General features: G+C 39.8%; 1 protein-coding gene across 6 annotated transcripts in view; it reads left to right on the top strand.

Annotated features, from left to right (window-relative positions):
- Positions 1-1283: 1283 nt before the first annotated feature.
- Positions 1284-16828, top strand: part of ZRSR2 (zinc finger CCCH-type, RNA binding motif and serine/arginine rich 2) — a 39184-nt gene continuing 23639 nt past the window's right edge. For 4 of the 6 annotated variants that reach the window (XM_036439537.2, XM_036439536.2, XM_036439540.2 and 1 more), the window contains exons 1-6: positions 1284-1881; positions 2269-2348; positions 10377-10485; positions 10687-10773; positions 13715-13753; positions 14597-14715. In XM_036439537.2, coding sequence (XP_036295430.1) covers positions 1423-1881; positions 2269-2348; positions 10377-10485; positions 10687-10773; positions 13715-13753; positions 14597-14715 — 893 coding nt within the window. In that variant the 5' untranslated portion in view covers positions 1284-1422. Of the gene's footprint in view, positions 1882-2268; positions 2349-7090; positions 7167-8281; positions 8433-10376; positions 10486-10686; positions 10774-13714; positions 13754-14596; positions 14716-16828 lie in introns of those variants that run through there. The other 2 variants (XM_036439538.2, XM_036439539.1) reach the window with 2 other exon arrangements.

The raw sequence follows: 16828 nt of genomic DNA on the forward strand, positions 1-16828 counted from the left end.
GAGTAAAAACCTGGCATTCACAGAGTAGACACTTTTTAACAATCCTTTTATGCTTGCAGTAAATAAAAAATATACTTATGGTCTATCCTTTAGTCTCTTTATACTAACAAAGACATTTAATAATTGCATTCTCTACTACATAATTTATATAAGTAAAATATTTTTTAGATAATCACCTATTTTCTACTGACAATATAAAATAAAAATTTAGGCATTTTGCCTTAGTCAGTTTGGCTCAGTGGATAGAGCGTTGGCCTGTGGACTGATGGGTTCCAGGTTCGATTCCGGTCAGGGGTATGTGCCTTGGTTGCGGGCACATCTCCAGTGGGAGTGTGCGGGAGGCAGCTGATCAGTGTTTCTCATTGATGTTTCTAACTCTCTCTCTCCCTCTCCCTTCCTCTTTGTGAAAAATCAATAAAATATATTTTTTAAATTTAGGCATTTTCCCATAGAAGGGGCATAAACTGAAATATATAATACTTGAGAATAAGTAGATATATTTTAGTCACCAAGGAAAATAGGAAACATGTTATATTGCAGAATAAAGATAACCTTGTTTTATTTATTGGAATATCATAGCAGAATGTATCTTGCATTAAATTTTTACATACCTTATTTTTATCTTATGATTTATCCTTTTAATGATGGTCACTATAGTTTGGAAATGGAATTGGGAGTATCTTCCTAGAAGACATTCCTTCTTGTTAGTATGTGAAAGTCTGGTGCAATTTATAAGAAATGTTACAGCGACCTGAACACTGATGCTTTCAGTATGGCAGTCATTTTCAGCATAAGTCCTGGTCACAAGAAATAGGAAAATGGTGATTTGCATAGGTACATTCTGCATCACTCAGGGCATTCTCTAGTGTCCAAATGTAACTGCCAAGTCTTTACCTGCAAGGAGTTCAAGATTCAGTGCAAGAAGCAGACTCATGAAAGCAACAAAGTGCAATATAGTGTGACAGGTGTTATAAAAGGTGACATACCTATGCTGGGAGCACAGGCAGGGCAAATACCTAACCCATCTTGAGGGGGTCGGGAAGTTTTCACACCGGTGTTGATATAGCAACTATTGCCAGGCACCATGATTTTTATAGATAGACTGAGGAGTAGACATTAAGGAATTTACTCGAGCTCAGAGAGCCAAGGCTTGAGTTTCCTAACCCATCCAACTCGCAAGCCTCTATGACTGATGCATGGACAAGACCAACTTGGAGGTGTGTTACTACAAATGTCTCTGCAAGAGGGAGCAGGCTTTTTGTAGAGTTTGTGCTTCGGTTGGGTGACTCCAAGGAGGAACTAGGGGAAGCCGGGCCAGTTTGGCAATTAGGTAGCTCAGGAGCTTTGACTTGGAAGCGACAAGTACAAAGCCAGGCCAGAGAGTTAGGTTCATAGGTTCACCTTTGCATCCCGCTGGTGTGAATGGAAGGGAGTGAGCCTGGCGCTGGGTCTCAGGCTCTGATAGGTGGAAAGGGGAAGGAGGCGGAGCCTGGGAAGTCGGACTGGGAAACGAGGCGAGCTGCTAAGGGGGGGGAAGAGAAAAAGAGGAAGAGATGTTACTTTAACCCCATGGCCACACCCATTACACTTATGGTGTCTAGAGCAGTAGGAGGGAAGAAATATTTGCAGGCCGACTTGGGATTCTCTAGGAGACATTTATTTGCAGGGTTTCGGAAGAAAAGCCACCCTGGGAAACCTCCCTTTTTCTATCTTGGGTGCGTCTGGCGGAGGTACGCCCCGCCTTCCCGAGAGGCCGCGGGGCACGCGGTTCTGCGCAGGCGCGCGCTCTTCCAGCGCGCCTTTCCCGGCAGGCTCCTGTGGGCGTGGCTGCGCGGGCAACATGGCGGCGCCCCAGGCGGTGATGCTTCCGGACAAACTAGGGTAAGAGGGACTGAGGGGGGTGAGCCGGGGGGAGAGGGGACGGAGCGGGCCGGGCCTGGGCGCGGAGGGGGTGCAGGCGGGAGGGAGCGGGCGCTGGGCCCGGCCGGCGCGCCTCCACGGCGGCGCCAGCCCTTTTGGGCGCTGTCCGGTCCCGGACGTGGGGCGGGAGGGGGGGCCCCGGGGAGGGGGCCGCAGGGAGAGCAGGTGGCGGGCTGGAGGTCACCTGCCATCCGGGCGGGAAGGGGCGAGGGAAGGGCACATGCGCGTTCCGTAACGAAAACCCGGGAAGCAAGCTTGCAACCCCAAGCGGCCGAGGGGTTTCCCGTCTTGGGGCGCCCAGGAGGGGGGAACCCCGCTGATGGCGAGTGTGCCTGTCTGCTTTTCCAGCCACAAAAGGTTCAGGGCCGCCCTGAAGAAGGAGAAACGGAAGAAGCGCCGCCAGGAACTTGCTCGATTGAGAGACTCAGGTAACCGGCCTCTTAGCCAGTTCTGTGTGCACGGAGGACATGGCTCTCCCCCTGCCCTCCTAACCTGCCACTGACACAGGATGCTGAGAGCTGTGTCTGTAAGAATGGCTGGGGCTGCTGCTCCCCAAGCCAAGTCATGTCGGAAACCACGTTACCCTGCCGCAGAGGAGGAAAATCCCCACTGACTGCGTGTAGGGACTTATGAACTATCTGATACTACAGGTGCACACATGAACTGCAGCAGCTAGCACAGCCCTCGCACGCATTAAGTATTCGGTGAATACTTTTCTTGCAAAACCAGCAGGAGTAGCCCTAACTGGTGTGGCTCAGTGGATAGAGCGTCGGCCTGCAGACTAAAAGGTCCCAGGTTCGATTCCGGTCAAGGGCATGGACCTTGGTTGTGGGCACATTCCCAGAAGGGGGTGTGCAGGAGGCAGCTGATCGATGATGTTTCTCTCTCATCGATGTTTTCTAACTCTCTATCCCTCTCCCTTCCTCTCTGTAAAAAATTCAATCAAATATATATATTTTTAAAAACAGCAGGAGTTGAGGATTTTGGATATTTTGCAAGTTTTTGTCAAACTTTAGTAATGTAAGAGACCCTTTGTGGACTCAAGTTGTTATTGATACGTTATTGAAATATATAAGCATAAAACTAGTTAGTAACTCTTAACTATAAATAATATATACACAAAACCAAGTGAAATTACACATCCAGTAAAAATCGCACCCACATTAATGTGATGTTACAGATGATGGGGGCACTGATTATGGCACTGACTGGAATTTGAAATGCTCCTATTAATCCTATGGTTATTTTTCTGTTAAAATACTGTGGAACATTCATCTGTACTGGCCATAATATCATTTGTCCTTTACATGGCGGAATCTAACATTTATATAATTATCCTGTCTGTTTAATATAATGAAATTAGTGCTACTAACTTAATTATAAAATTATAAGAGTAGTTATAAATGCTGATGGATGCACTGAAATCACACTGGAGTACTGAGCTATGATGGCTGCTATCCAGATTATCCAGAATATGCTTATTAAGTTATCCTGACAATCCGTGAAGTTCACAGACACTGGCCTCAAGTAACCAGGATTCTTGGGCTTGAGGAATAAAGCCATGGAAGTTTTATTTGCCACTGGAGTTGCCTAGTAATTATTTAGAGCAAGCATGTCAAACTCAAAGGCTAATAGGCCAAATAAATAAGGTTTAAGTTTATGTGGACTGCAAAAAACCCCCAAAAGCTTCCATTTTCATAGAAACGTAGGTTTATTTTAATAGACACATGCTGAATACAAAGGGCTGAAATAAATAATTGTTAACAAAATAATAGAACATTTTAATAAAAATTAGTATTTTTTTCTTGAACATTAACTTACCAGACACTGAATAGCTGCAAAAATTAATAAGCATAATGCATACAAACCTATTTTGTTCTTGGAAAGTGAAATATTTCCTGTTGCACACATGAAACAAGTCAATCCAAGATTAATGACATGGCCATCGGATGCTAAAATATTTGTTGTTAGTATTAGTGGAGAGAAGTGGTGCGCCTGCATGTAAGGCACGTAAGGGAAATTAATGCAACATGATTATAGTAATTAGTCATTAGCGAACGTTGTAGTTCATTATTAATTATTGTGTATAACAGGATATTGTAAAAATTAAGTTATGGGATTTTTATTAAAACACTAGAGGCCCAGTGCATGAAATTTGTGCACTTGGGAGGATTCCCTCAGCCTAGCCTGCTCCCTCTCACAGTCTGGGAGCCTTCAGTCAGACATCCTTAGCATTGCCATAGAGGCAGAAGAGGCTCCTGCCACAGCTGCTGTGCTTGCCAGCCGTGAGCCCTGCATTGAGTGTCTACTCCCTGGTGGTCAGTGCACGTCATAGCGACTGGTCATTCTGCCATTCAGTCAATTGCATATTAGCCTTTCATTATATAGGATTTCTTACCATTATATTAGCTGAGCCACAAAAATATTCATTGTGGGCCACATGTGGCCCGTGGGCTGCAAGTTTGACATCTTGATTTAGAGGCAATGCTTGGAATATTTAGAATGGAAAAGGCAGTGTGTTTAACTGCAATTTTTGTTAGCACCTCCTTTTTTAATTCATTTAAAACTGGCCCACTAGAGGCAGGATAAAGCATCAGGGATAAAAGGAAAAACAGGGTAATTCAAGTTATTGTCACTGTTAGTGATCTCCTTAAAGTTCTCAGCTACCTTTGTTTATTGTTTTATTCTCACACTTCTTTTAAATCTTTTTCTTTATCATTTTAAATCCTATAGCTGTTGTTTGTGTTGCGTTGTATTTTTTTTTATCCTTTTTGACTTTGCATAGTGCGTTGACAGTGAGCCTTTGTGGAGAGGCTGTTCATTGCAGCACACGTTAGATGGGTAAACAGTGCCCAGAAGGTTGGATTATAGAAGCATTCTAAACAATTGCTATAAGAGTGAGTTGACAAATGATTGGTAGAAATTTCTGGGATGTCAGCCTCTCAATTACAGGTAGTCTCTTTAGCACCCAGTTCTTAAAATAACCTGAAATGAACTGCCTTGTCAGCAAGTTGTAAAACTGGCATGATTCCATACATAATTGCATGGATAATACAGTTAGATATATTGTACGATCAAATATATGCAAGGATACATACATGTAGAAAAAAGGCTACGCCCAAAACTCTTAGTAATCACCTGGAGTGTGTGAGCTTGGTTTGAGGCATGATGAGGAGTTGAGTGAATCAGGCAACATATTTTTGCATATTGGCTGTGTCCAGGCAATGTCTAGTCTATGGACATACCTCTGTAAGTCAATCAGTCATAGCCTCTGTGCCAGGTTCTTTGGGAGGCCTTTATGTACATTAGTTCATTTAATGATCTGTGTTATTAGATATTCTATGTGAGTTAGAACTTATCCCAATTTTTTTTTTACCGACTTTCTTTTAATTTCAGTGTTGAAAAAATAAAATTTATTTGCTTACGAAAAGTAAATTATCTAGGATAAGGTGAACCTTTGGGTTATACTTAAACTCAATATGTGGGACAGACACAGAACCTTTTTCCTTAAGCCTGAGATCTCCTGTTACATTTCCTTAAGCTTGCTTTAGATGACCTCATTTCCCCCCTCAAATTTAATTCTGAATAGGAAAAGATATGTTTATTATAGTAAAATTTGTTTTCCCATGTTTTTGTTTTTGTTAGAAATAAGGCAAGCCCCCCAAGTCAGGGGTTCTGATAGAATACAAAACACTCGGGAGCCAGGCAGCAGGGCAAACATACTTACTTCTATGTAGAAGAATGCGCACACATGGTCTGGAAGCACGTGCACACCGAGCAGGAGGGCTGCTTGGGTTTATAGTCCCTTACACACATGTGACCTGTCCTCACTCTTGATTGGAGCTCAGGCACACAGCCTTTCGCGATCGGCTAATTCAAAGAAAGGAGTTGGCCTTTGCTGTTTCAAGATGGTGGCCCCCAGGGGAGCTGCAAACCATGTGGCCAACATGGCGGCTGTCCAAACTGTTCTTTGACAGAAAAGATGACTTGTTTATTCTCACATTTTGAAGATGTCCCAATGTACAGAAAGTTAAAAAACAATACTACCATATGACCGGCTGTCGTGGCTCAGTGGTTTAGCATTGACCCATGAACCTGGACAATTCGATTCCTGACCAGGGCACATGCCCGTGTTGCGGGGCAGATCCCCCATAGGGGCTGTGCAGGAGGCAGCTGAACAATGATTCTCTGTCATCATTGATGTTTCTATCTCTCCCTCTTCCTTCTTCTCTGAAACCAACAAAAACATATTTTTTAAAAATAACTACCATAAACATTCATGAACCCTTCACCTTGATTTGCCCATGGTTAACATTAGATACATACGTATACATTTTTTCCTGAACCTTTGCATGTCAGTTGCAGATATCATGACCACTGACCCCTACATACGTCAGCCTGCATCTCCTAAGAATAAGGACCACAATACTAAATTTGCACTCAAGTGAAGGAATGATAATTCAGTGATATGATTTATAGGCCATATTTAAACTTGCTCAAACCGAGATTGATTATTTTGAAAAGCCATGCATTCTGGATTAGTCTGTCTTCTCCTGATTAGCTTCAGGTTATACCCTTTATGCAAAATTACTACAAAGCTGATGCTCTCTGATGCTCTCATTGCAGACAGCGGGGGAGGGGGCTATAATGTCAGGTGGTTCTACTTCCTGTGATGTAATTGTGGTCATTATTGCCAATCAGTATTTCCCCTTTGTAATTGGTATTCACTTCTGGGCTGATATTTTGAGATGGTAGAAGCAAATCCTTTTCACAGCAAATTTTCATTGGATGCTTGATGTTTTTAGCATCTTTATATGAATTACTTGTTACAGTGGGGGTTGCAAAAGTGATGGCTTTCCTAATTAAGTCTTTCTACATTTATTAGTCCATTCTTCTGCAAATATGTGTTTCCTCCCATACCCCCACCACCTCTTTGAGTATCACTGTGAAGCCATCAGTAAACTTTCTAAATTTAATTTGTTATCAGCTTCTAATATTGTTAGTTTTGATGCTCAGATTGTACCGCAGTTGGAGCCTTATTATTAGAAAGTTTTAAAAACAGGATCATACCATAAAGGTAAAAAATAAAGAATGTATCTGAATTTTTCCCTGTAATATTGACTAAGGTTTTGTTCTCAGATAGTTTAATAAGACATTCGCATTCCCCCAGGACTCTCACAGAAGAAGCAGGAGGAAGAGGAGGAATCTCTTATTGAACAAGAAGAGAAGCTGTTGGAGACAGAGAGGTCAGCACAGACTGAAGCACTGCTTGTGAAGCCAGTTATTTCATTGGAATATTATGTCTTTATTAATGAGTATGAGTCTTCTTTCTAGGTCCCTGTCCAAAATAAGTCTTATAAAATACCTTGGATAATTAAATCTCTAGCTAACAGGCTATAACTGATATAACTAGATGTTGTCATATCTTTAATGGAAGTATTTTTCTGTTTTTGCTAATTCATAAATGTTTAAAAAAAATCAAACAATTAAGAAGTGTAAAAAAAAAAAAAGTGCAAGGACTTTAAATGAATTCAACACACCCAAAGATGGTCACTGTTAAGAATGTAAAAATAATAATAATTAAAAAAAATAAGGCCCTGGCCTGTGTGGCTGAGTTGTTTAGAGCATAGTCTCGTATACCAGAAGGTCATGGGTTCGATTACCAGTCAGGGCACCTACCCAGGTTCGGGTTCAATCCCTCCCTGGTCAGGGTGCCTACATAAGGCAGTCAATCCTTGTTTCTGCCTCTCCCTCTTTCCTCTCTAAAAATTAATTTAAAAATATCTTCAGGTAAATATTAAAAAACAGAATGTAAAGAGAGAAAGTGTACGTGTATTTCTATAATAGGACGATATTTATACGTTTCCTGTAAATTGCTTTTTTTGCTTAATATATAGGCCATTTAGTATTCATGCAGAGATCCAATCCAACCAATTCAATGGCAACGTAGTCATTGTATAAATAGAGCATAATTCTTTATTCACAATTTATAATTTACTAATGGGCATGTAGGTAATTTACTATTAACTAACATTTGCTTACTACGTACTATTAATTTACATTCAGATTTTTTACTATTATTTAAAAAGTTGCATTTTAAAAAGCACTGGCCAGTGTGTTCAGTGGTTAGATCATTGGCCAGAGCACTGAAGGGTCGCAGGTTGGATTCCCTGCCAAGGGTACATACCTCCGTTGTGGGTTTGATCCTGCTTGGGCAGCATATGAATGCAATTGATGTTTTTCTCTCACATCCCTCTTCCTCTCTCTCTGAAATCCATGAAAAACATATCTGGTTAGGATTTTTAAAAAAAAGTTGCAGTGACCATATATATTTTTGGTAACTGTCCTGTTATTTCCTTAGGAAAATGCCTGGAAATGAAATGGTTGCGATCAAAGGATAAATGCACATACAGTGTAGATGGGCAGGTAGGAAGGGCTTCCCAGTTTGCAGTCTGCAGCCCCTCCAACAGTGAGTCAAGGTGCCTACCTCCCCATACCTTCACTTGCGCTAGGCATTGTCAACTTTATAAACGCCTGCAGTCAAAAGTTGTATTTCACTGTTTCAGATGTACATTTCTTAATTAGTAGGGTTGAGTATCTTTTTATATGTTTTATTACATATTTATAGATTGCTTAAGTCTTGCATATTTCTCTTTTGTTATATATTTTAGTTTGTTGTGTGAGCAGTGTTACTTGATTTAAGAATATTCTTTATCTGTCATGTGTGTCATGTGTATTTTTTCTCATTTGTTATCAGTCCTAACTGTCAGCTTTCATCATGCTATCTTGTCTTGGTGTCTGACTTAAAAAGTCACAAAATGACAAAATACTGTGTGTGTTTTTCTCTAGTATCTTTCAGGAGGTAGTTTTGTCTTTGTTTAAGTTAAACACAGTAATGTGAATGTGCTTAATGCTACTCACTTGTACACTTAAAAATGGTTAAAATGGTAAATTTTTATGGTATATTTTGCCACAATAAAAAAAGTAAAAATGTTTTAAAAGGAGAAAAAACTTTAGAGACACTATTTAGTGTGTTCATTAGAAATGTTGCTTCTTACAATTAATTCCTGTTACCCATCTAAGCACATAAACAGCTGAATTGATCAAAATGCCAAACAGAAAAAAATGTAATAGTGTTTGGGAACATGGAGTAGATTCAGCCAGATCTGTATTCCAGTCCTGGCCCTGCTACTTACTAGTTGTGTTCAAGTTGCTTAATCTCTCTAAGAATCAGTTTCTTTGCCTTAAATATAGAGATAAAGTCAATCATAGTATCTACCTCGTAAAATCGGGGTGAATGCATAGTACTTAAAATAGCGTTAGCAGATAGGAGGCACGGTGATAACTCTGGTTGTTATAGATTTCTGTTACACTAATGCCACACAGTTGATCCTTGAACAACATGAGAGATGGGGGCACCAACTCCCTGCACAGCCAGAAATCCATGTATAACTTTCAACATTTGCAGTATGCCAATCTCAATCATTGCTAAAAGACATGTTCCTAGAATCTGCAGTTGGAAATGGAATATATTTTCCCCAGAGATTATTTGAAATTGTGATTAGGTCCCTAGACATAAAACCTTATTTAACTCCTAATGTTGCTGAAGAGATATAGAGTAATTTCTCATATTTCATTTTCCATTTCCAGGATGCATGGGGAAATGCAATTTGGGTTCTAAACACCCCCAATTGGCTAATAAACCTTTGAGCCATAACCCATCTTTAAATTAGAAACTTGTGATGTTTGATGTACAAGACACCATTTTAAGATAGCATCACTCTTTATAATAGGTCACTTTTAAAATAAACTGGACACCTGCTAATTTATTTTTATAACTCCTTGTCACCTTTTCTTAAAACCTGTAACGTTCTTCATTTTAAAGACATGATGATTTAGTTTTAGTTTCCTTCTTTCAGTTGTTTTAGTGCATGGGACAAACCACAAGAGTCTCTTAACTGTATATAGCAGCGGTCCAAAGGCTTATAGCAGAAGATGCCAGTTTTCCCTGCTGCTGCAATCCTGCACTGCCACTTTCAGAATGTGCAGAATAGGAAGGGTAATACAGTTTGAATGTGAAAAGCTAGATGTGGCTTTAAGACTTGTTACTCACTTTATTGGCACCTACCGGTAAACATCACCTATGGTCAACCTTCAGGGACAGTTGTAGTGTCACTGTTTTATGTGAGAGATGTCATAAATACAAAATGTAGAAATAGTGGTTTTAAGCTATTGTCTTAAAAACAGTTGCTGAAGTAAGTGTAGTGCTTTTTCTAAGATCTTTCTTTACTCACGTCTTTTGACCCTCTTACTCCCACTTAACTGCTTTCTAGAAAATGTCTTTCGTGATAGTTTCATCCTTCCCAAACATGCCATTTTTTGCGTGTGTGTGTGTGTGTGTGTGTTTGTATATTAATGCCCATTTCTCTTATTTAATTGCCTTATCACATTTATAGGCAAAAATTACATGAGGAGTGGTTACAGCGGGAGCAGAAGGCACAGGAAGAATTCAGAATAAAGAAGGAAAAGGAAGAGGCAGCTAGAAAACGGCAGGAAGAGCAGGAGGTACAGTATTATCAGATAACCAGTTGACTAATCAGTTAGCCCAACACTCATTAAGAGTTATATATCTTGAATTAAAAAAAAAATGGATAGCATCCATTTTACCAATGTTGTAAAAACCTGTTTTATTTGTCCTGTGTGTGCAATGTTATAAAAAAGTAAGTCTGAAAAAAATATTACTTTTCCTTTTTCCCTCCTGTAAAGAGAAAGTTAAAGGAAGAATGGGAAGAACAGCAGAGAAAAGAGAAAGAAGAGGCGGAGCAGAAGCTACAGGAGAAGAGAGAGAGAGAGGTGATTCCTGTCACAGGAGGGTAAACGCACTGCGTATCCTCTTAGTGAGCTGATGTGGCAGGTGCTGGGGTTGAAGATTAAGGGCTTGGGCTCCAGTTTTTTGTTTAAAAAGAGTCATGTTTTAGTGAAGTATACACTAGGGTTTGCTTTTGGTGCTCTGGAGTTTTTCATCTGTGCATTGGCATATGCTTTAATTAAGGTTTTTCTTCAGCTTTACCTATCTTACCCTTTTTACCAGGGATTGGCAAACTCTGTGAAGAGCCAAAGCATAAACATTTTAGGCTTTATGGTTCATACGGTGTTTGTTGCAAACACCCAGCCCTGCCAGTGTGCCATGAAAGCAGCCATAGATAACCTGTAAATGAATGGTTGTGGCTGTGTTCCAATAAAACTTTATTGCTTTATTTACAAAAACAGGCAGTGGGCCCCTGCTTTGTACTATGTACCACTCTAGAGCAAACGCTGTTGTCTATGGGTTGGCTTATAGAATAATATTTTGTATAGTTTCCACATTTATTTGCTTTATAAGAGTTAACTGCTTATGACATGTCAGCAAGAATTAGTTGATTAAAAGAAATCAGGAACTCAAATATTGAGGAATTAGGAAGTTTTTTTGTTATTAAATCTTGACTTCCTTTTCATTTTGGGCTATAATACAATTGTAGCTAACACGTTGCTCATTTAAAAAAATCTGTAATGTTATGTGTACATATCTCCTGTCTGTATCTTCAGGATTCTTTTTAAAGATCTGGTATATTTTGTTGCTGTTCCTTAACAGTGTATTTACTTCAAAGAATCACAGCTCATCTTTCCTGAGTCATTCATCAGGATGTATCTTTTCTGTAATATTGCTGGGTTTGATGAATATAAAATTGGGTAATTAATCACTATATCATGGGGGAAATGCGTTGGTGGGGGAGAAGCCGCCTCTTTGACCTTTGCTCTTTGTGTCTCAGGCTATCATTAATTCCAGTGCAGGTTGTTTTAGATACCCTTATTTGAGCACTGCTTTCCAATAAGATGAGAGCACACTGGGTTTTAGGGGCAGGGCAGTCGTTTGGAACTCATCATTTTTTAAGAGAGTAATCAATTCCCATTTTAGTAGAAGAATGTTCTTCAATTGCAATCTTTCTGACATTTAGATAAAAGCTAAGGCTTTTTTTTTTTTTTTTTTTCAAAAAGCTAAGGCATTTGTTTCGAAGGAAGTCTGTTCAGGCATTAAAGAGAAACAAGTAAAATGAAGTAGATTCTAAGCTTATAAAAAGGGATGTGCAGTCTCATTTCTGCTCTGTGCTAGATACTTCTCTAGTGGGTAGAGATAAAGTATCAAAAAGACAGTCCCTGCTCTCAACTGAATTAGTTTTCTAGATGATAAGTAAGCAAAGAAAAAAAGCTCATTTTAAGTGCTATAAGGTCATGTTAGGAGCTGTAAGGAAATAAAGCAGAGTCATGTGATGGAGTGAGTAGGGTAGGCGAGGACTTCTTTAGATTGCCTGGTCAAGGAAGACTTCTGTGAGGAGCCTATTGGTCAGCTGACACCTGAGTGCAGAGACCTCAGGGAGAAAGGGGTCCAAGCAGAGGAAAGAGGCCTGTGCTTGGAGCGGAAGGAAGGTCAGAGTGCCTTAATCCTAGAGACCAAAGGAGAGAGAGGCAGATGGAGAGGGCAGGAGGGTGGGCAGGGTCAGATCATGTAAGACCTGGATTTGAAGGAGGAATTTAGATTTTATGTTAAAAGTAAGGGGAAGCCATTGAAGGGTTTCTAAGCAGGGAGTGACTTCATCTAATTTACCTCTTTACCTTTAAAGATCATTCTAACTTTTTAAAAATATATATTTTATTGATTTTTTTACAGAGAGGAAGAGAGAGGGATAGAGAGTTAGAAACATTGATGAGAGAGAATCATCGATCAGCTGCCTCCTTCACACCCCCCACTGGGGATGTGCCAGCAACCAAGGTACATGCCCTTGACTGGAATCGAACCTGGGACCCTTCAGTCTGCAGGCCAACGCTCTATCCACTGAGGCACACCGGTTTCTGCATCATTCTAACTTTTGTATAAAGAAGGGGGTAGTGAGCAAGGAGGCAAAAGTGGAAATAAGGTGATCAGTTAGAAGGCAGCTGTTCCAGATAGGACAAGGAGTTGGTTTGGCTGAGGGTAGTGCTTAATACAGCAAAGTATACAGATTTGGGGTGTGTTGAATCAGAGTTAATAGGACTCTAGCTGGTAGATTGAATGTAGAGGAGTTTAAGTCATACACTTGCAGGTTTTTAGTTTGAACTGAAATGGGGTAAGAGATAGGGAAAAGGTAGTTTTCATTTGAGCTTTTAAGTTACTGAGGACCTTAAGTTACTGGTCTTATATGACCAAGTAGAGTTATTAAGAAAAGCTGGATAGATGAGTCTTTTATATAATGCTTTAAGAGGCTAGAAGAAAAGTCTGTGGATCATAATTTCAAAAAATCGTTTAAGTGCCAATGAGGTCAAATCTATTGGCATATTGGCAGGACTTCCTTTGCCTTATTGAAAAGTTTGAGATTTTTCATCAATCCTAATTACTACTGTTCATGTCATATTTTAGCATATATTAAATGTTTATGATGTTTCAGCTACCATTGTGTTTTATAATATTCATAATACCTCATCTTAAAAACTAGAACGTGACATATGTGTTCAAGTACACTAAATATGACTGTTACTATAATATTATACGGTATTTTCAATATTTTGCAATCTAAGCCAGTAAATGTCCTATTTGAATGAAAACTCAACTTTGAAGTCTTTTTTCAGAAGATCGGTGCTGTAGAAAGCAAATTGGGAACTGAAACTTTTTGTGTGCATGGGTTGGTAACATTTTTACACATGAGATTCTTAACCGGAGAAACCAGATGTGCCTTACCTGACTTTCCGGTTTTCACTAGTCCTATGTTTGCACCATTTGTAGGAGGCTGTGCAGAAGATGCTGGAGCGGGCTGAAAATGAGGTATTTTCAAAACCTTTTGTTAAGAATTTGAGACTGATGAACATTTCTTTGAAAACAACACTTCTAGCAATGTTACTTTTGCGGTTGGCTCTGTAGATCATGTCTGAAATATCTGGGGTCACTTTCGCACCTCTGTGATTTATGCAACAACAAGAATTATAGAAGTTATCAATGAATACATGCAAATGGTATTGAATCACCCCTGTGGGCTGTCCTTCTTTATACTCTTCAGTGTATGAATAAGACACAGTGCACACTCTTTTTTTTATATATATATTTTTGGTTTTTTTACAGAGAGGAAGAGAGAGGGATAGAGTTAGAAACATTGATGAGAGAGAATCATCGATCAGCTGCCTCTTGCCCACCCCTACTGGGGATGTGCCCGTAATCAAGGTACATGCCCTTGACCAGAATCGAACCTGGGACCTTTCAGTCCGCAGGCTGACGCTCTATCCGCTGAGCCAAACCGGTTTCGGCCAGCACACACTCTTACACCCTCCCCACAATGGACCCTTTACCTTCCTGCTTCAGAGTAACCTTGATTTCTCTTAGTGATGGTTCTCTAAGAACTCCTTGGCCATTTTCAGAATGCTTGGACAAAGGGAAACCTTGGTGACTGCTCTTGGTCGCCGTGACGATGCCTAATAATGAGTGGTGACGGAACCGAGAGAGGCACAGTTTGTGTCTCAGCCCAATTGCTTTTCAAGTCTCCATTACATGTTACAACTTAAATTACATGTTACAACTTAATATTACTAAGAGAATCCATCTTTATTTATGACCAAAACAGTTTAATACATTTTAAACATTGAATTTTTAATGGATCATGGTTATTTTCAACAGTTGGAAAATAGTGCCACATGGCAAAACCCAGAACCACCCACGGATGTAAGAATAATGGAGAAAGATCGAGCTAACTGTCCATTCTACAGTAAAACGGGAGCTTGCAGATTTGGAGATAGGTAACTAATTTTGCTTTATCATGTCCGAATGAAGTGCCTCAATATGTTGAGCTTTTTGAGTTCTGTTTTTAGGGGTGACTTGGGCTAGAGTTTGAGGGTTCACAGTCAGGCACCTGCTATGTTCTTACTGCTTCTCCAGTTCCCAAGCTATCTGTCTTCTCCCCTCCCACACACCTCACCCCTACCCTCCAATAAGGGGTTTAAGGCTGAAATGAGTGAACGTAGGGAAAGCACGTAGAATAGTGTCCGGCAAATGGCGAGCACTCTTGGAGTTTTTTTTTGTTATCGTTGTCATTCTTCTCTGAGAAACTCTTATTCCCTGCCTCTTCGCATCAGTGTTATTGAAACGACATTCATGTGGAAAATTAAGCGTTGATGTCTTCATTTAGCGATGTCTTCCTACCTACTCTATGCCAGGCAATGGCGATTTTTATTATTTGGTCTGTTGATGAGTAACTCAAATTATGTAAATAATTCATAATGATGAATGAATCCACCCAAGGCAAAATCTAATTATTACTATGCATTCTGCAGAATAAAATGTCTAATCATATATTAGTGTCCTATTCAAAAAAGGGCTATGAATAGGCAATTTTATATGTATTCGATGAGAAACTGTATTTTGTCTCTTGTGTTTATCTTATTCATAAGATTATCTCTCCCATGAGATAATTTCCTTCTTTGAAAATCTGAACCTTTCTATCTTTCTCTTCTATTTCTTTTTAAATTTAAGCCTTAATACTATTTTACATTTTTGTAAGAACAGTGGTCTTCAACCTTAGATGCACATTAGAATCACTTAGAAAACTGTAACAAAAAGTATGTCCTAATTCAATTTGACTAAATCAGAGTCTCTGAGACTTGGGAAGCCTTAGTTTTGAAATGTCCTCAAGTGTTCCTAATGTGTCCCAGGATTGAGAGTCCCAAATGCAGGGTGGTTCACTCCTTTTATATTTCACTAGAGGCCCGATGCACAAAAATTTGTGCAAGAATGGGCCTTTCTTCCCCTGGCTCCCGGCACTGCCTTCACTCTGGCTGGAGCCACCTTCTGCCTTCCCACGCTGCCCAGAGGCCTGGAGCATCCCACCCTGCCCCTGGCCGCTTGGTGTCTGCCTATGCAAAGTAACCCACCATCTTTGTTGTGTTAATTTGCATACTCAGTTTTGATTGGCTGGTGAGTGTCACGAAGGTATGGTCAATTTACATCTTACTCTTTTATTAGTGCAGATAGTAGGATTGTTTATGCCCAGATGATCTTTGAAAGGAGTCACAGGATCTGATCAATAGTGAAAATTTCCTCTTGAGGAACTGGGAGCTAATGAAACTTTATTTCCCTTTGTACTTTTACAAGTGTTTTCCAAATGTATGCTCAATTTCCTCAAGAAATAATGATTTATGTGAAACACCAATGTGCAATTAAGACTCAGCATGAGTTTATATTTGTATGGATAGTTGAATCAGGTTGCGTTTAAGGTCTTCCAGCTGCAGGATTCCTCATTGACGAAACATCTCTCTTAACATATCCTTGAATTTTAAGACTGGTCATCTGATTCTGGGATTCTTCTTCTGGTGGGGATAAGTTAGAAGGGAAAATGTCCTAAGCAGTTTCAGGAAATCAGTTGACAGTGCTTATTTGTAGAAAGGGTTATGGCCTAACAGGCTCTCAAAACTCACCCCTGAGAGTCTTTTCAAGGAAACAGTGGTCAGATTAGTTTGTGAACATTTCTTAATGTTTTGATAGGCATATGACATTTTACTATCACAACTATTAAAAAAAAGTAAAACAGCAATTTGCATATTTTCATTGTTCAAGTGGTGAGTTGTGAAATCAAATTCTAAGAAATTAGCATTTACAAAATCCAGCGCCATCCCTTCCAACAAAAACACTGTGCCCTTTTTACAGGGAGCCATAGGGACTTGCTCTGGATCGCACAACTGTTCTTTTCGGTTGAGATCTGTCATATCAGAAGCCATCACTTCCATAGCCTAAGCATTTCTTAGGTTTTGTTTCTATAATTAGTACAGTTCAATTCTAGAACCTTTCTGGAATTGATAAATGTTAGAGGCAGAGCTTTGAGGAAGGTTATTTTTTTCTTCCTAAAGGAACAGAATT

The sequence above is a fragment of the Pipistrellus kuhlii genome, unplaced genomic scaffold, assembly GCF_014108245.1.
Source record: "Pipistrellus kuhlii isolate mPipKuh1 unplaced genomic scaffold, mPipKuh1.p scaffold_m20_p_16, whole genome shotgun sequence".
NCBI classification, from domain to species: Eukaryota; Metazoa; Chordata; class Mammalia; order Chiroptera; family Vespertilionidae; genus Pipistrellus; species Pipistrellus kuhlii.